The 20005-nt window shown below is 55.7% G+C and overlaps 1 protein-coding gene across 15 annotated transcripts in view; it reads left to right on the forward strand.

Moving 5' to 3' along the window:
• Positions 1–2886: 2886 nt before the first annotated feature.
• Positions 2887–20005, forward strand: part of Lrp8 (LDL receptor related protein 8) — a 68074-nt gene continuing 50955 nt past the window's right edge. For 8 of the 15 annotated variants that reach the window (XM_036177645.1, XM_036177652.1, XM_036177647.1 and 5 more), the window contains exons 1-2: positions 2887–3197; positions 3893–4012. In XM_036177645.1, the coding sequence (XP_036033538.1) occupies positions 3086–3197; positions 3893–4012 (232 nt within the window). In that variant the 5' untranslated portion in view covers positions 2887–3085. The remainder of the gene's footprint in view (positions 3198–3892; positions 4013–20005) is intronic. The other 7 variants (XM_036177653.1, XM_036177654.1, XM_036177656.1 and 4 more) reach the window with 3 other exon arrangements.

The following is a 20005-nucleotide window of genomic DNA, read 5'->3' on the forward strand; positions in this document are numbered from 1 at the left end:
TGACTTCCCTGAGGTCACATAGATACCAAGTGATCTAACCCGTGAATTATCACGAATTAGAACATCTCTTTTATAAGACACTGGCAAGGAGAGATGGGCAACAGGCCCACAGCATAGCAAGGAAGACTGGGGCTGTAAAGCATGAGGGAGGAGCAGGGAGAGAGCTCCATGCTCTGCGGCTCAGCTGCCCCCCACCCCCATCTCCAACCTGGGTTCTCTGAGTGACACAGGCCTGAGAAGCAGGGGTGGGGACTTATGTCTGTGAGCAGCCTACTGTATGGGGTGCTTGTGACATCACTGTCTTTCCAAAGTTGTCTTGGTCCTTAGACCAGAGAGCCTCAAGGGAAATAATGGAGTCTTATCATCTATAACCCTCCTACCCCCCAGCCCAGAGCCAACCAGGGCTTTCTGGTCCTGGGGCAAATGTATGGGGCCACACCACCCTTCAACAGGCCACCAGTAGAGGCCAAGCAGGGATTCGGAAGCCCTTCTGATCTGAGGTCTGTGCACAGGAGTAGATCCAATGGCAGTTCAGAGAGACTGACACACAGAACCATGGGAGCTTGGGGGACAGAGGATCTCTGTAGGGAGAACAGAAGCATCCCGGAGGCTATGAAAGCAGAGGCCTGAGGATGGACAGACACCAGCCCAGGTGAATGCTCCAGGCAGAGGGTACAAGGTGGAAAAGGCCTGAAGCTGAGTTCTCAGGGGCAGAATGAGGAGCAAGGCTGTAGAGCAGGAACTGGGCCTCTGGTTACCTGCTGTGGAGACCTCCCCGACTGATCTTGAACTCTCTCTGCACCCAGACAGGCCTTAAACTTGTGTTCTTACTGCCCCAGCCTCCCAAGTAACTTGAATTACAGGCCTCTACCCACTGAGCTATATCTCCAGGCTGGGCAATTTATATTTTTTGAGGTTTGGGGAGCAATCATAGGTTTTTGAGGAGGGTGTTTGAATAATAGTAATACTAATGTTCATTCAGCATCTACTGTGCCGAATCTTATTGAATCTAATCTACACAGCCACATCTAATAGGAACCTCACAGCAGCCTGTGTGGTGGGTACTGCCCTCCCGATCCCCCGTGCCCCATCTTTTACCTGCAGATCCTGAGCCACAGACGTGGAGGAGCCGAAGTTCATCTAGTCAGGGAGGGAAGGGGCAGGCTGAGACCCTGCAGTCGGACCCAAGGCTAACGCTTTTAGCCCTTTTACCTGCTGCCTCTGAACTTCACTCCATGTAAAGATCTTAGCATTAGAACCTCTAAGACTCCCAGTTCCTTGTCATCTCCCCGATGGGAAACTGAGGCCCAAGTGCAACGTAAAAGGGAGGTGAGGCTGGATGTGTGAATCTGGACTGCAGGAGGGGCTCCATCCTAACTTCCAAAGGTGTCACAGAGGGTATCCTTGTGCTGGGGACAAAATTCAACCTCTACAAAAGCCATCCTGTGACTCCCTGTCACCAGGTTCCAGCTTACCATGCTGTTTCTCCGTTGCTCTTCTCTGCCAAGAACGGTCTTCTGCCTGACCTTCATGTGGTCAGGCTCCTCGCTGTCAATGAAATGTCATCTCCTTTGAGGTGATTGCCTTCTCTAAATTACCTCTATGTTCTCATATTGCTTATTTTTCATCGCAATTACGATGATCTGAAATAACCTTTTTTGTTCCTATATTCCTCTCTTCTGATTAATATATAAGCATGGGGGAGGGGTGGGGAGGGACCTGAGTTGCCATTCTGCAGCCTTGAGCCTTGAACAGAGCCTGACACACAGCACGTACTAGTAAGTTTTTGTTACATTTTCTTATCTTCTGTTGATGAAGTCAACAGAAGGGACCTCACTGTGGCTGGAACTTCCAGAGCCAGCATGGGGCCTGAACATGATCAAGGGATCAAGGCAGGGGCATCATACGGTCTCCCAAGATCTCTGTTCTTTTCTGGTGGGGTGGCCCATAGCCATGGGCTACTCTTTAGTGGGGAAGATGTAAGACTGAGACAGCCGCTGATTCTGTGCCTTCCTGACCTAGGCATCACAGCGTCCACCCTTTTTTTTTTTTTTTTTTTTTTTTTTTTTTGTGAAGAGAGGGGGCCGATTTAACACTGGACCTTGGTACCCTCAGTGGGCCTGGTTTACCATGAATGCCCAAGAATTTCACTCTCTGAAGGTTGGGCCAGGCTCACCAGCAGATGGCTGAAAGCTAGGGTAAGCTTTGCTCTGTAGGAGAGGTGGGGCTGCATTGCCTTCTTTGTGCAGAGGCTAGTGCGGCCCAAGCAGAGGAGCTAGATGTGCGGCCTCTGGTGGCAGGGATGGCACAGCCCTCTTCTGGGCCTCCACAGGCCCTGCCTTTCTTTTCTTTGCCATACCTGCAAAGCCCCTGATCTGCTTCTCTGCGTCAGACCCAAGACAACTGCCTCACACCTCTGCCCAGGATCACACAGTGCATAACAGTCACGGATGCACATGGCCGTAGAAAGCAACTACTCGTCCGATCTGAAGCCATGACAGGTGCAGAGGTCCTGCCCCACACTCCTAGTTTCTCCCTGCCAATGCTTTCAGCCTTCCCGCGCTACGTGCGTTCACTGCACTGTGCGTCTGGAACCTCACCTTCCCTCGAGCCCCAGCTTTTTTCCTCCACACCCCTCCTTCTCTCACCCGCTTGCTACCTCCGCGGGGAAACCAGGGGGCCAGGGCCTAGCCTGGCTCATCCCTGTGTCGGCAGCGCCCACAACAGGAGCGCACCGAGCGCAGGGTTGCCGGGGTCTCGCCGAGAGAGGAGGGGACCAAGGGCTGGAGGGGGAGGAGAAGAGGCGCTGCGGGAGGAGCGTGGGGCGGAGAAGACGGCGGGAGGGAGCGCGCGCGCCGGCGGCGGCCGCCCAGGGCCGGGGCCGCGCGCCCAGTCTGAGCCCGCCCCGCCGCCGAGCGTCACCGAACCTGCTTGAAATGCAGCCGGGGAGCCGGGGCGGACGGCAGCGGTGGTGGTGGCGGCGGCGGCAGCGGCAGCTCCGGCGCCGGGGCAAGGACTTGGCGGGCTGAGGCGCGGCGGCGGCGCGGGGGGCGCGGGGCGCGGCGGCCGGAGCCCCGGGCCCGCCATGGGCCGCCCAGAACGGGGCGCGCTCCGGCCGCTGGCGCTGTTGCTGCTGCTACTGCTGCTGCTGCAGCTCCAGCATCTCTCCGCAGCGGATCCGCTGCCCGGCGGCCAAGGTGCGTACGGCGCTTCCCGGCCGGCTCGGAGCCGCCAACAAAGCGCGGCCGGGGGGAGGGGGCGCTGTGCGGCGAGGCCCGGCGAGAGAGGAGGCTCCGGGGGCTCCAGCTCCCTGGATTTGCCCTGGACCCCCCGCTCGCGGCTCTGGGTATGGAAGCTCTGCCCCCGTTCCTGGCATGCTCTTGAGGGATGGGCTCTGGGGCCCCCCTCACCCGTGAACTTTGCGGGGGGTAGTCGTTCAGGGTCACGGTTAAGAGGTTTGGTTTATTTGACACGCGCGCTCCACCGCGTTGATGAGCAAAGCCGCACAATACATTTTCCGGGGACCCCTGCGGGCCGAGGACGGTGACAGGTTGCAAGAGGACTGAGCCGGTGCATCCAGTGCCTGTGTTGCGGGTCTCCCTTCAGGCTGGGTCCGCGTGGATCTGACTTGAGCTGTGTGTGAGGGTGAGTGTGTGTGAAATGCGGAGTATATCCACGGGCCGTAAGCTTGGGTCGGATCTCGCCGTGCCATCAGTCGGTCCTGAAGCGGAGGAACCCGTGGCATCCTGCCCTCCCTCTGGATTAAGGTGCTTGAAGCCTCGGAGCTCGCCCGTACCTCCTTCTTTCCTACCTATGCCTGCTGGACTTCTCGGCAGCCAGGGCTGCACCGTGGGGAGTCGGTGATCCTGCTCACAGCCCCCTCCCCCCACAGGGCCGGTCAAGGAGTGCGAAGAGGGCCAGTTTCGGTGTCGGAATGAGCGCTGCATCCCCTCAGTGTGGAGATGCGACGAGGACAACGACTGTTCAGACAACAGCGACGAGGACGACTGCCGTGAGTCGCGGCGATCCGGGGAAGGGGAACCGTGGGGGGGCGCCATGCTCCTCTGCGCACGTGGCTGCATCCGTCACGGGGCTACCTGCCCCGGCTCACGGCCTTGTTCCCTGCCGGATGGCTCTTAGCTGTCGGCTGGAGCCGGGTAGCAGGCGTGTCCTGCTTAGGGTGGAGCCCCGCGCAGCGTGCTGGGGCTACACCGGGCCCGGTACTGTGGGCGGGGACGTGGCAGCGCCTCTACACTGGTAACCTCCGTGGATCGGAACCCCAACCTGGGCCCATCTGGGCGCGCTCCTTTCAAAGTTCCACGCAGTTCGGACCGCGAGGGGATCCTTCCCCGCTTGGTTTTATGAATGAGTGGACTCCCCGGGGCCCCTGATTGGCTGTGCAAGGACCACCCCATAGGCCCGTGGCCGGAGCGGCCAATCGTGGGGCCGGCGGTGTGCTGTACCGGCTCGGCTCTAGGCCCTGCCCTGGCCGCACCCCCAAGAGCCCATCTTCCGCGTGGTAGGCTCAGGTCCTAGTTACAGCCCGCTGCTTTTCTGTCGAGTCACCCTTTAGACAGCAGCGTTCTCCTGCCAGCCCAGCCTGGCTGTGTGAGTCATGGGGCCACCACCAAGGAGGGGCCCAGGAGGAAGAGTGTGTTTCCTGGGAGCCACCGGGGCAAGGGCAGGGCAGGGAGGCCCTGCCGGAGCCCCGCTGCCTTTGCCGAGCCTGGCGTTTGCACACACCCTAAGCAGCTGGTGGATGTTCCTTCTTGCGCGGGAGGGTATTCAGGTGGCTGTGGGGCTGCAACCGAATTAGCAAGCGTTCCCTGCGGTAAAGGAAAGGAGTTCCTGGTGCTGAGAACCCAGACTCTTCTAGCCACATATACTTAGGCTTTTTCAGTTGTCACAAGAGGCCTGCTGTGTGTCTGCCAGTGTTGGGCATACAGGATCAGGCCAGCCCCTGCTGCCCTTCATCCCCCAGCGTAGGAGCACAGTGTCAGAGCCGGGAGGGTACCAGGCGGCACACACACGCCCAGCGCTCAGGAAAGGTAGGCTGACCGACAGTCCCACTTGGAAGCAGTCTGTTGAGCCCTTGAGATGTTTTTTTTATTTAACATTTTTTGGGGGTGGGGTGCATGCCAAAAGCATGCATACGAAGATGAGTACAACTTGTAGGAGTCGATTCTCTCCTAGTTTGTGGGGCCCCAAACTCAACATCCTTGCGTTTGACAGTGAATGCCTTCACTTGCCTAACCATAGGACTGGCCCTCACTGAGGGCTTTTGACTGTTTGCCAGTCAGCCTGACAGGTCACTCTGGACTAGCCTTGGCTCTACGACTTGCGCCTATTGAGCCTGACTGCCTCAGTTTCTCATTTTGCTGCCTTGACTGTTTTGAGGACTAGTACTGGCGATGTCACTGAGATCAGTGAGACCCCCAAACGCTGGGGTTAACTGCAGCCTGTGGGGGTGCTAACCCTCTTCACAATGGTTTATGTTATAGAAGAAAACTGGCTCCTGGAACTGAGTGACTTGCTCCGTGGCTACTGAGCTGCCAAGAAGAAGCCTGAACTTAAGCATCTTCTACCAGAGTTCTTAGCCTAAAAATATGAGAAGGACTCTCATGCCTGGGAGTTATTCTGGTTTTCTTAGAGCTGCGCTCAGAGGATAGGGTACAGAAATGGAAACCTTGTATCTTGTCCCCTTGGCTCTTTAAATCATTAGTCTTGTGTGTATGGTTGGGAAGCTTTCCTTGTCTCTCCTTTTATTGAAGTCTGGCTCAGAGAGATGGAGTGATTTGTCCAAGGCCACACAGCACAGGGTGGCAGAATTTATCAAGATCTCTGCCTGCCCTGCCTGTTAGCTTAGGGCATGAATTGTAGTGGAGAGTGTGATGTGGATACTAGGGCCTGTTACTTTGCGTAAGGATATGGGCATGATGATGAGCACGGGTGGCTGGTAATCTGAGACAGGACTAAGAGAGCTCTGACGCAGTCTGGAAGCTGCTTTGGTGTGAGATGGGTGAGGTGGAGTCCTAGACAGTCAGTGGGCAGAAGTCCATGCCGCCAACGGTGTGGAGTGGGAAGTGTAGTGGCTTCTAGCAGCAGATATTGGTTGCACACTGCTTGACTTTACTGAGCTTGCTTCCTCAGGTGCCCAGCAGGAAACCTGTCTCTCTGTCCTACATTAGAACATGGGGAGTCTTCTCATGGGGCTGACAAGAAGGGGAGGGGAGGTACTTAGAAATTCTTCCCCACAGACCTGGAGAAATCCGCCAGAGGTTTAGATACTTAATGCTCTTGCAGAGGACCAGAGTTCATCCCTAGCATCGACACCTATGTCCAGCATCTCACAATTCCTGTAACTCCAGCTCCAGGACACACACACACACACACACACACACACACACACACACACACTGAGGATACCCCATTCCAGGCCACCTGCCCAGACTCACTCCACCCTTGATACCTCCCTCTCTGCTGCATCCATAAGGACCCTGGTTGCTCAGCCTCTGTACCCTTCTAGGCTGCAAAATAGGGTAAGGGCAGTGGTTGTAATTTGAAAACAAGGCCAATGTAGTCATAATGAATCCACACTTCTGGTGTAATCCATAGTACTGAGGCTGAAGGGAAGGAGGGAGCTGAGACAAGCTTCCTCTAGGAGGCTACTGCTGAGCTCAGGCCTAGAAGAGTCCCTCAAGACTTGTCATCATAAAATAAATGGCCCAGGGCAGGTCCTGTGGTTCGTGCCTTTAGTCCCAGCACTCTGGAGGCAGAGGGTTTTTATGAGTCGAGACCAGCCTGGTCTCCATAGCCAGACCCGATCTCAACAAACAAACACACATAAAAGGTAGCACAGACCCCATGCTACAGGGGTCCCCTGTGTGCAGAGACGTCATGCAGCTTGTCCTTGACTCTGGAACTCACACTGAAGTCTTCTAAGTCTGCATCCTTATCTGCAGGGGAGGCTTTTGGCCCCCAGCTGGCGGGCTAGGGATGGGAAGCTGTCTGGGGCTTCAGTTCCCAAAGTGCCTTCAAAGCAGAGGAAAGGTCTGCCGCCCTAGGGCTCCAGCCAGGGGAAGTTGGGTGGGACTCCTGACTGTGAACTCACGGAGGCCTAGGTTTCTTGTTGCTTCCTGGTGTCTGGGAACAGAGGTGGGGATTCTGGTCTCTGGCCAGGCCTTTGCTCACAGACCATCAAATACAGCACCTACTGACACTTGCCAAGCATTTGCCGCCGAGGCCATGTGCATCGCCTGGTGCTCCTCCAGTCTGTGAGATGGCTGACCTTGTGACGCTTGAGTTATTTCTACCTTGTAGAAGCTCAGAGGGGTCAGGTACAGTTGTGTGTAAGTGAAGTTGTTTTGCTGTGCATTTAGGCATGCGACCTAGGAGCCTGCACAGGTGCCCCCAGGCCTCCATTTCCCATCCTGAGCTGATGTGTGAGGGTCCTTTCCTATGACTGCCCCGGATCCTGGGCTGCTGGGCTGCTTTGTGGGAGACTGGGTCAGGGACCCCCCTTTCTGTACTCACCTGCCTTCTCCCTGTCTCAGCGGCCATCATCCATCCACCCTAGTCAGTGAAGAGCAGGCACAGCCCAGCCTCCCTGGCTTCACCCCGCCAATTGGTCTGGGCCAGGCTACGGGAATCCCAGAGCTTGCTTGGTGGTGGTCTTATGAAAGATGACAGCTTGGCTGTAATGTAGCCCTTGTGTGCAGGCCACACTTCATTCCCCCTTTGGGTGGATGACGTCATTGACAGAGAGCGGTTCTCTGAACCTTGGTTTCCCCCACAGCACCCTGAGGATGAAGCGAGCACAGGAGCCTCTTTGTCCTCCTTCCCTGTCAGGCCCCATGCCCACTGCCCTCCAGCCTCTTCCTGCCTCTTCCTCTGAGCCTGGCCACCATCGCGGCCCCGGTCTCCTTCCTTCTGCTTCTCACCTCCAGGTCTGTTTTCCTTCCCAGGACACTGTTCCCTCACACGCTCCATTTTGTTATCTTAGACAATTCAGGGAAAGGGTCACCTCCTTGAAGAAGTCTTCTCTGCCGGTCACTCAGGCTGAAATCTCAACTCTGCATAGCCCTGGATTATATAACCCTAGATCTAGCTGTCAGCTCCTGGTCGAAAGGCCCTGGTGACACTAGTTCCTTCCCAGAGAGGTGGGGTTAAGTGGGACAGTGTGTTTGGTGAGCAGGGGCCAGTTGACAGTGGCTAGTGTGGTGGGAGAAGCTAGGCTGAGCACCTCAAAGACTCGGGCTACAGCTCCAGGACCCAAGTTTCTGAAGGCTACAGCAGGGGGTGTGGCTTCCAGCGGGGGTGTGGCTTCCAGCGGGGTGTGGCTTCCAGCAGAGGGTGTGGCTTCCAGCGGGGGTGTGGCTTCAGGCCGTGGATGGTCCAGCCACAGTGGAGGTGGCTCCCAGATGACCTAGAGGTGACAGAAAGTATTTAGAGAAAGGCTAGGGAAGAAATGGTTCTAACAGCCCTGGCTGGTCTCTGAGAGTAATCTGGGGCCGGAAGGGCAGGTCCTGGGTGGCCTTTCTCCTGGCTGTGTCTGCTACCACTGTTGGCATGGCCTTGCTGTAGGCCCAGGTCTGTGCCACTGGTCTGTCCCAACAGGCCTTGGGAGTGCTGCTGAAGGCTTTCCCTTGGGCCCTCCTGGGTAAGAGTCCCCTCAGTTTCTGAGGCTGCATCTGGCCCATGGCTGGTGGCTTCCTCCCTCACCGCCTACAGGCTGCTGACCTGACAGCTTTCCTCCTTGGGGAATTAGGTAGCAGGTGAAGCCACAGGACCCCAGGGACAGAGGAAGAGAGATCTGGAGTGGCACAAGCACCTTTCAGGGTGTAGTCAGGTGCACTCTCCTGTCCCCAAGGCCCTCGGTGTTCTAGAGAGTCAGGCTGGGCCCCAACCTCTCCCCGGGGACCTTTCCTCACCCTGTACCCTTTTAGTCTCAGACTCTTCCTCTTTCTGCCAGCCTCTTGTTGGGCCCCAGGGACTCCAGAATAGATACCTCCCTCTGGAGATCTCCAACAACAGAAAATGACTACCAGACCCGGGCCCGAGACTATGTTGAGCAGCTTATTTTCTTCAGCTCCTTTGATCTGTTTTCTTCTTATTCCCATTTTAAAGAGGGAACAGACTCAGAGAGAGATGGCATGGCTTGTGTGCTGCATGTGGCCCGGTGCTTCTGGATTGGAGCTCTGCCGTCTAAACACTCCAGCCTTAGCTCCTCCTCCTCTCCCCACCCAGTCCTTCTTCTCATATTTTTCCCCCTCTGTAGACCAGGCTGACTTGGAACTCACAGTAATCCTCCTGCCTCAGCCCCCTGGGCAGTATGTACAAGTACAAGCGAGCTTCTCCCTCAGCTCTGTCCACCCTGCTGGGGTCAAAGGGTACATTTCCCAGTAGTGTCTCCCTAGGGTACAAGTTTCTGGCCTGGGGAGTGGGATTGGGAAGGACCTTCTCTGGAGACCCCACAGAGTCCCAACGCAGGCCCCCTCTCCTAGCCTGGGCTTCCGTTAGCTGTGCCATTCAGAAAGGAGGACCTGAATGTGCTGCTGATGGTGACCGAAGGGAATTCACCCATACTCCTGGCTTCCAGACCCCTGCTGTCCATCAGGGGTCCGTTCTTAGTCAGGTGCTCAGCTCCTGGGTAGGACCGGGGGTGGGGCTGGAGGGTGGAAACAGCAGATGCCCCTCCTCCCACTCCGCACACTCACCTGCCACACCTCTCTGTTCCTGCTGAGCTGGGGCAGGCACATGGCTGCCACACCCCAGAGCTTTGGGTTCTGGGACTGGGGACTGAAGGAATACACTGTCCTGGCTGGGCGCTGCCGGGCTTCTCAGGGTGTCTGGCAAGCATGGTAAAGTGATCGTTCTGTGTGTATGGCTTTCTGACCGAGGCCTGGCAGTGTGACAATTGCATGTCATAGAAGACAAAAACCCAAGAGCCAAAGTCGCTTGCCGTAAGCCACCTGACTGGTCAGGGGTAGAACTTGCTCCTCGCTGCAGGGTCTGTTGTAGCTGAGAGGAGAGATCTGTCCACACACATCGGTCACAACAGTGTGTCTGACTTATAGGTGTGCCACAGCCTCTTTTTCCGAGCCTTATAGACATCTGTGCCAGCCCCTGTCATAGGCTGTACTGGCTCCCTCCTGAGCAGTGCCAGCCCTGGGTTGCCCTTGGTGGCACCTGTTTTAATCACCAGCCCCTAAGCTCTCCCTCCTGTTTCAAGCCTGCTGTGTCACCCACCCTGGGGCTGGAGTGGCCCAGGAAATGCCGAGGGCCTCAGGGGAAACCTGCTCAGTACCAACTCCATGCTTCTCAACACCATGATGGTCTGGTGGTCTCTGTTCATTGTGGGCTGGTCCAGGACCCCCAACTGGGAAATCTGGGCCCAGGCACCTTGGGAGTAGAGACTCTGGGGTCCTCTTAGGTCTCTTGAATGTCCTGATGGCTAAATCACCCAACATCATCCATCCAGTTCCCATGACCCCTGACTACCTTTACCTACAACCTTCTGATTTATTTTACATGTATGAATTTTTGCCTACATGCATGTATGTATACCACATGTGTGCCTGGTGCCTGTGGGGGTCAGAAGAAGGTGTCAGATCCCTTGGAGTTGGAGTTATGGATGGTTGTAAGCCATCATGTGGGTGCTGGGAATCAAACCTGGGTCCTTTGCAAGAATAACACATGCTCTTAACTACTGAGCCACCTCTCTAGCCCCAAACACTGCCTTCGAGAACATGGCAAGACAAACAGCCAAAGCCTTCCGGGAAACGGCATTGGCCAAATCCATGGTAGTGGTCCTGTGGTCCCACTGTCCCCGGGACCTTGAGGCTCTAAAGGAAATTCATCCCCATACTCTGCCAGTCACTTGCCACCGGCTGGTCACACCCAGTGTCAGCCCACAGACATGCACCTGGGAGGCTGGCGATGGCGTAAGTCAGCCCAATGCCCTGAAGAAGATTTCAGGCTGAGGGACCTCACAGGACTTGGGCCGTTACTGGAGATTCTGGAGCTAAGACTTCAGTTAGTCCTGTTAATTCATGTATTTATTTTTCCTCAGGGAAATGACTTTTTCTGATTACATGAAAGTAATTTTTTAAACAAAAATGAGGTCCTATTACTCAGGTCATTTTCTCCTCACAACACCTATAGTTTTCCATGCCAGTACCCCAGATATACACTGTTTTAAAGGACTGGATTATATTACACTGTGAGGATGGCCCATAGTGTGGTGACATGTTCTCCAGTGGACAGAGGTGTCTGTAACCTCAGCACTTGTGGGGGCTGAGGCAAGAGGATCTTGAATTCTAGGTCAGCCTGGTCTTTGTAGCTAGACTATAACTAAAAAGAGAAAAAGCAAACACAGCCCACGAAAGTGAAACACACGACAAGATGAAGTCCTGGGAAGGACTTGGCTAGCGTGGGCGTCTTTATCATTGACACACACCTTCCTGTCTCAGCAATACCCTGAACGCCCTAATGGCCCGTGTCCAGCCAGCCCCAAGGACCTCTCTGTTCCCTAAGCACAGGGCCACCTTGTCCCAGCCTTGCAACACAGACAAAGTAACCATATCTAGTCTACAAAGAGCAGGGATAAAGGACAGCTATGCTCTGGTCCCAAGGACACGTACCCACCAAAAAAACTAAAAAACAAAACACAACAGAACCAAACTGTTGCTTCTTTTCTTTGACACATTAGTAGAACCTGTCTCCCTCTTAGCTTTACAGTGATTATTCTGTCTCTGTCCCACACTGGCTGTGTGGCTTGGGCGAGCAGCTTCCTTGTCCGAACTTCATCTCCCCCTTCACTCATTGGTTCTTGCTTTTTGTGCACTGCTGGGCCCTCTGAGTGTCAACTCCTGCCTGGGGCTGGGCTCAGGGCTGGAGCTAGCCCGGCGGATGGGAGACTACCCGGAACTAGATTTTGGCCTAGGCCTGGAGAGAGCGGCCGAGCGTTTAGACGGCTTGCTGTCCTGCTTCAGCTCCTGGTCGGGCTGGATGATGTACAGCCGTGAAGGGGAGAAGGCCCGCGAGGCTCCGCAGCCCCTCAGACCATCCTAAAACAGCCACCGCATGGAGGTGTGAAGACCAGGAGGTGAACATTCCCAGCCCCTCCGCAAGCACACGAGTCCTGCATACTGTCAGGACCGTCCTCTGCCAAGGGCACAGCAAGAGGGCAGCTGCTGAGAGAGCAGCAGGAGAGATGTAGGTCAGCTGCCCAGAGGGAAGGAGGCGACTGGACCACAGTAGCGCCTCCGCAGCCATCCCCATCCCGACTGCAGTGGGGCGCAGGGCTGCCGCTTCTAGGTCCCCAGGAGCTGGCTCGCCAGGGACCTTGGCTCACGGTGGGTCCAGGGTGATGTGAGGGACATGGCAGCTGATGAGAGGCAGGAAGGTCCCACCAGGCCCAGGTTAAGCCGCCTGGCTGAATAGCTGGAGGCAGCGTGGGCTTTCCTGATGGCCTGAATCCAAAGACAAGCCAGGCCTACCTAGACCTTGATCTGCCATCTGCTGCCCATCGCCCTTAAAGCCCAGGTTTTTTGTTGCTTGTCTGTTTCGGAGAGAGAGAACATGAAGTTGGGTAAGTAGGGAGATGAGGAGAACCTGGGGGAGGGAAAAGAATATGATAAAAAAAAAATAGTGTATGAAAAAAGTTATCATTTAAAGAAAGTTCCTTCTTTTGGCCATGGCATACAATGTGTGCCTGAGGGTAGGAGTAACCAAGAGGGAAGTGACCATTCTGGACAATCCAAGGTGACACTCTTCCCTCTACCCCTGCCAAGGTGGCCCACACCAAGCAAAAGCCCCCCTCCAGGCTGTTGCGGCTGGGATTTATTTGTAACTGGAGAGGAGCCAGCAGTCTGTGTTCCCAGCCTGTCCTGCGTCTCTGCAGCCTCAGCCATAGCCTGTGATGTGCTGTCTGGCTCTCCCTGAGGACTGAGGTAGTTATCAACAGCTGGGGGCCAGGATACAGGCCCATCTTGCCAAATGGCCATTTGGCAGGTCATTGAACCTCTTGGGGGGGTGTGTCTCTATTTTTTTTTTTTTTTGGAAGTGGGGCACCTCTAGGCCCTTCTCAGCCTGACTCCTCTAGGGTTCTGTTGTTTTCCTGTGAAATCCAGGGTGTTCATCATGGTCAGGTCCTGAGTTGTGGGGGCTCCAAGGAGCTTTAGGAGACCCAGGCCCAGAGACAGCAGCAGGAGAGCCAACAGTAGGGACCCTAGGAGCCCTGTCCTTACCCTAAGTGACATGGTACATGGTCTGAACCGTGCACAAAAAGAGGAAACCAGGTTCAAAAGCATATAGTGTGTGTGGGGGGGGGGGGGGTATGGTGTGTGTGGTGTGTTTATGGTATGTGTGTGTGTGTGGGGGGTGTTCATGCAGAGGCCAGAAGTGGATATTGGTTGTCTTCCTCTATTGCTCGTATTGCCTTGAGTCTGGGTCTCTCGCTGAACCTGACTTTCACTGTTGCAGTTTGGCTGGCTGGCTAGAAAGCTCCTGGATCCGTCTGCTCTTCCCCCTAATGCTGGGGTTCAAGGGATGTGCTGCCTGGACCAGCTTTGACGTGGGCATCGGGGTCTTTGTGCTTGCACAGCAAGTGACCTTACCTCCTGAGCCATCTCCTCCATCCTTCCCTGGAACTTTTCATGCGTGTTTACTCTAGCTGAGTTGCCTTGGGTCACTTTTTAATGCCTGTGAGCTAGCCAGAGCAGACTTTACATTGGCCGCCCCTGAAAGGGCATTTGTCTCCTCCTGCTGTCTGCCTCACCTCCGTTCTTCCCTGGTAGGGACTGAGCAAACTGGTGCCATCATGGTTTGTACAGTGTCAGCTAGTTCCAGCCTCAGCCTGGGGTAAGTCCCTTGAACCCAGAACCCCAGACTGTCCAGTAATAAGATTAAGTAATTCCTGTCTCGTGGAAAGCACCAGAAACAATGTGGTCCCATAAGTCAGTCTTTCTTCTGTGGAGGTCACACAGTGTGGACAGCAGTCATGTGGTGTGAGCTCAGCATTTTCCTGCCTTTCCTTCCCTCTCCCTGGTTGCCCCCCCCCCTTGACTTAGGAAGCTGTACTTTGTTGTGATGTGTTGCAGGACCTGAATAAAGCTGTACCCCTCCCCCCTGGGGGGGAGGTTTCATAGACCAATACTTGAGCCACTGTGGGCAGCATTTGAACTTCAGCCCCAGCGCATCTTCAGGCCTGGCTAGCAGTCTCTGCTTAGCTCATGGGCAGTTGGGAGCCCAGATGTGAAAATCCTCCTCGAGGCTTCACCTCAGCACTTTGTAGCTGAGCAGCTCTGGGCAAGTGGCCTGACCTCTCTGCATACTCAGCCATCCTGAGTGGAGTCATCACGAATTCCCTCCAGGTGACAGAGAATTTCAGAGAAGCAGTAGCAACAGGACGATCCTTGACATCCTCTAAGCCTGTCTTCAGCCTGCCTCCTGTACCACACTATTGAAGGGTGGGAAGAGCCAGGGACCCCAGAAAGATTCTTTAGTACCCCTCATTCCTGTGGCCCCGGGCTGGAACTTACTGGCCCAGTTTAATTAGAGTGAGTCCTTCCAGGAACCTTGTCAAGAAATGAGCACAGGGCCTCAGGGACCTGTGGGGGGTGTGCAGAGGAGGCTCCATGTCTGGCCCTGCCCCTGGATGTGCCCAGGAAGGGAAGGACACTGGGCCCTGTAGAGAGGACACAGGCCTGTGACAGACAGGGCTGAAGGGCTGTCCCACCTCCATCCTCTGTCCCCTGCCCTGCCCCAACATTCTCCATTTGGGGGTGGGGAGGGCTGAAGTGAGAGGCTTACTCTGTTCTCCTCTGTGCACCACTGGAGGTCTCTATATGTGGCCTTACAGAGATGCCCATCAAAGTCCCGAGCATCAGCAAGCTTTGGCCCCTGGGAAGTGAAACAGCCTCTGGTCAACAGTACAGGACTCTCTCAGCAGCCAGGGTCAGGGTCTAGCGCCTCCTGGGACAGGGAACCCCCTGACTGCCCACTACTCTCTCTCTGTCAAGACAGTGTTTCTATATGACACCTCTCCAGTCAGTCCATCTGGCCTGCCTTCTGTTTCTAGCTGCTTTAGGGGCCTCTGTTTACAGAGACTGTTCCTGCCTCACTCAGGGCTGCTCTGGATTCCTTCCTGTCATGGCCCAATACAGGGAGGCTCAACCTTTGGGGGTCTCTCTCTCTCTGACCTCAGTGTGGGGCCCACAGGCTGCCCATTCTCAGGTGCTGTTGGCAATGCCTGCCTGCTGTCATGTGACTGACTTCTCGGGGCTTTGGGAAGTGAAAGGTGATGACAGATGTGCCCAGAGGCCCAGGGGATGACACTCTTCGATATAGCTTAGCTTCCTGAGCAGCAGTGCCTAGGTCTGTGATGGCTGGGCACAGCACGAGTGTGGGGCTCTGGCTGGAACTCTCTGTTCCCTGTGCCCTCACATGTTGTGGTCCCCAAGATTCTTCTCCCTGCCTGCCACCTGTCAGTCCACCCCCGCATTGCCTCACCCTCTCAGACAAGGCAGCGCCCCCCTGAAGGCGGTCTTCCGCCTCCTGTCTGACCTCTGCTGTGCACTCTGAAGAGGCAAGGCTGTTCCCCTCCTTGCCTGCCCTTCCAGGGGGCAGTCTCCTCGGCTGATGCTCAGGGCCAGTCACAACCTAACATGCTCCTGTCTCCTCTGCAGCCTCAGTCTCCGTCCACCACCCGAAACCCTGGACTGTACTCCAGCCCTCCCCAAGGGAAAAGCTCTACCCTCCCTCTCTCCCAGGCAGTCCAACCCTACTTTACCTGTAGAGCTACCATCCCCAGGGCGCTTCCTCTCCTCTGTCACACTTCTCCCCGCTCAGGTCTCTCTCTGTCTGTCCCTGTCCCTCTGTCCTGTGAGTCTGGAGTCTGTGGTTCCGATGTAGACGTACCTTGGGGGCAGGGCTAAGAGGATGATGCCTGTGTTGGAGGGAGAGGTGGAGGAAGTGGAAGGTGACCCTGGGCCTGGCATGCTCTCTACCTCTTGCAGTGTGCCAGCTCCCTTGGCCGACTCTGGGGATGGGCACAGGATTCCAAAAGTTCCAGGGAAGCACGAGGGGGATTAGAGCCCTGGAGCCCTCTGTCCCATGTCCCCGTAGGTTGGTTATGTGCCCTGGGCTCTACCCCAGGATCACTGGCCCGTTTCAATATGTTTTCAATGAGCCTTAGCTTCTGCCGTTATGAAGGTGTGGAGCAGCCATGCCTCCCCCCACCCCCGTGTGTGTGTGTGTGTGTGTGTGTGTGTGTGTGTGTGTGTGTGTGTGGTGGCTGGGGTCACACCAGAGCCTCCCTTCCACAGGGGCTTTCATAGGTGGGGCCAGCAGGGGGCTTGCTTTGCCAGTGACAGTTAGGTTTGCTTATTGCTTGCCAATGCCAAGTGCTACCCCACACAAGCATGACTCACTTGTTCTGCTCTGCTCAGAGCCGCCCTGGGATTAAAAGTAGAAGTCTCACATCTCAGGAAGCCCTCGGTCCCCTGGGGCAGCCTTCCTGCACCCCACAACACCCCCCCCCCCCGCAGCAGGGCTTCCCCAGGCACTTGGGGAGCCAGCCGGGCATGGCTCACTTGAAAACCAAAATGCTGGTCTCTACTCCACGCTTTGGAGAATGTAGAGAGAATCAGCCTGGGCTGAGCATCCTGGGTGCTCTGTAGAGGTGAGGACACTGGCCACTGATTGCCTCCAGCACAGTGTCGGATGGCCTTTTGGATACTACCTACCCTCGCCCTGCTGTCCTCTCACAATGACGGGCCTGCTTGTGATCCTGTGGCTATTGGTACTCTGCAGGACATTTTCCATCTAAGTCCTGCTGTGACCCCATAACTCCCAGAGGAAGGCAGTACTGAAACCTTAGAAAATGTCAAAGACACTGGCCATCTGACTCCCGTGAGGTTTCCACGGGTCTTGAAGCTCATGGTGGCCCTCGGAAGGTGGTCTGGAAAGAAATTACTAGACCCATTGCACAGATGGGAACACTGAGCTCTCAGTCCCATCATTCCTGGGTGGCTGGAGAGGAGGGAGGACACGTGGGTGGCCATGCTGTGGTCATGGTGTCTGTAAGAGGAGGTGCTGGGCAGCCTGTCCTCATCCTCTCTGTATGCCCACTGTGTCAGACATCCTCATCTGTAGGGATCATGGAGACAGATGGAAGAGGAGGGGGAGATGCAGGAGGGGTGGAGAGGGGAGGGAGGCCTAGGAAGGCAGGGGAGGGGAGGGAGGGCTAGGAAGGCAGGGGAGGGGAGAGGGTCCATGCAGCACTACTCCTTCCTCTCTGGTTCTCACAGTTTGTCTGCACTGATTCCTGACAGATGGAGGGAGGGACAGCTGGTGCCAAGAGGCTGTCACCGCAGGCGGGCGGAGCTGGGGGAGGGTGCTTTGTGCCCGTGGTTTGTGTAGGGAGGGGAAGCAGCTGGTGGTCTGGCTGCCTGGCCTCCTCAGAGCCTGTTCCCCAGGAACTTGGGGGTGGGTTACGCGTGGATGTTGTGGGGCAGGAAAGTGGGCAAGGGGTGAGCCTGCCACCTGCCTCGACTGGCTGTTCCTTGCCCCTACCCACCGAGGACAGATGCTGCTCCCTTTCACTGTGCATTGGGGGGTGGGCAGGGACTCTAGGGGCTGGGACTGAGCTGTGGTCAAGGAAGAGCCTGGGGACAGGAGGCCCGCAGATCACAGAGAGCATTGGGGGCTCAAACAGGGTGCCTTCTGAGCCAGAGCGTCACGCCTGTGTGCGCTGTTCTGGGATTCCTTGAGCTGCCTCCATGGCTGGAGGCTCCTTGCATTTCTTGTAGGCCCTGACACGTCCACAAGAGTGGACAGTCCTGACCCAAGGTTGATCTGGTCCCTTTGGTGTGTCATGTTTCTTTAAGGTAGTTTCAACAGGCAGGAGTGGCTCTCCCCTCTCTCCCAACCTCCAGTGGCCGCATGGGGGCCAGTGATCACTTATTGGTTGGATGGGTAGGTGGGTGGGTGGATGGATTCTTTGCTTGTTACAGCTTCTGAGATAGAGCCGAGCTCCTTCATAATGCAGTCCTCAGCTCTCAGAAAGTTTCTCTGTTTGTCCTGAGGCTCCAGAGGTCCCAGCCTTTGGCTTGTCTTGCTTACTTAGAGCATTTCTGTGAATCTAGAGACTCCCTGGAGCCTGCCCAGCCTCTCAGCCACCCTTGGCAAAGTTGAGTCTCCAGTTGTTGGCAGTGTTCTCGACTGAGTGCTCACCTGTGTTCCATCCTTCTCTGTGCCCTGTCTTTACCTTTACCTCTTCTTCACAGAGGAGAAGCCTGCGGTGGAGACTGAGTGACTTCCTAGGGTGTGCATCCAGGCAGGGTGTGTGTGTGTGTGTGTGTCCCGAGCAGAGTTAGGTGTGCTGGAGCTTGTTGAGGGCCACTGGCCTAACAAGGGCTCCCAGTGCTTCTGTGGAGGTAGACCCTGTTCAAGCCCCACCCCACCCCATACCCAAGCAGGTCTTTGGCACCAAGTTCACTGGGAACTGAGGACTCAGGGCCCAGGGCCCCTCCTGTCTCTGGAGCCACAGTGTGGTCAGACTTGGGATGGGGTCCAAGGCCCTTAAACTGCAAGTAACCCAAGATGTATGCAGAGCTAAGGCCTTGGGCCTCTTTCTTGGGCATGGGCATCTTCTCATTAATATTAATAGTGGCAGTCATTAATGATAAATTACAGTGTGCCTCCCTCATGCCAGGTCTCTGCTGGTGTCCTGAGGACAGCCAGGAGGAATGGATGATGGTGTCAGTCTTGAGAGCAAGGGATGCCCACCATGGCTGTCCCTTCCCCAAAGCCTGACGCTGGTTGGGTAGCTGGGGTGGTGAGTGCCTAGTTAAGCCTCAGTGGGTGGAAAATGGGCTCCTGGGCCACTCTAGTTGGAGGCCCACTCACTGTTCAAGGGCACAGTCTCCTTTCACACGACATTTATAAAGGCACTCCACAAACACTGTGGCCAGGCCTGGGCTCAACCCAGGGGAGCCCCAGGGCCTAACCTTTCCCCCATAAACTTTGCCCCTTTGGATTTTCAAGGGGCTCTTTTCAATGCGGGTAATGGATGGCCGTGGGCCCTCACTCCACCCATACTGCGGCCCACTCTACCATAGTCACACAGCATGAGAATTGGTTGGGCCACCTCTCTCTTAGTGTCAAGGTGTCCTATCTGCACATCAGGGACACGGTGGTCCCCACCTTAGAGAACTGAGAGCTGATGGGCACAATGTACAGTGGCTACTTAGTGGCCTTACTCTGTGAGGCAGGGAAACTCACCTACGCTCACACGGCATATAATGAGTTAGAGGATTCAGAGCCTGGGGTCTGGCTTTCAGAGGGCAGTGTGAGAGCCTTATTGGAAATGAATGTTTGACTGATATATTCTCTCTCTCTCTCTCTCTCTCTCTCTCTCTCTCTCTCTCTCTCTCTCTCCCATAAGACCCCAAGCCCCCCCATGTTGCCCATCAGTATTTCTGAGAGTCCCTGCTGAGCCTCTCACCTCCCACATGAATAGGAGAGAGCAGGCAGGGGCTTGGGGACAGGATATGGGGGGTTTCCCCACTCAGGTTGAGATGTGTCACAACATTAATGTTAATTAAGCCTTGTTAATTCAGCCCCGCACTTACACAGAGCTCCTGACAGCAGATTACTCACAAGCGAGGCGGTAAATTTACTACGTGTGTTTCCCAAACGTTCAGAAGCAAAGGCCACATTGGGAAAGGCCTGGAGGGTGAATGATGTTCAGTTCTCACTTGCCCGCAGTACCCTCCCCCCTCCTCATGGCCTGGGCAATGGGTTGGAGGCAGGGGTAGAGGGGTCGGCTGACTGCTTCCGGTTGACTGCCGCACTGGAATGTAGAAGCTCAGGGCAGGGAGCTTGGTGGTCCCTCGGCTCTGCCTCTCTCCTGTTTCACAGCTGACTACTGTGCATGAACGCATTCTCTTCAGTGTCCTCCCATGGAAGAAGACATGCTCTGCACATCATAGGACTCAGC

This window comes from Onychomys torridus, chromosome 2 (genome assembly GCF_903995425.1).
Source record: "Onychomys torridus chromosome 2, mOncTor1.1, whole genome shotgun sequence".
Classification (NCBI taxonomy): Eukaryota; Metazoa; Chordata; class Mammalia; order Rodentia; family Cricetidae; genus Onychomys; species Onychomys torridus.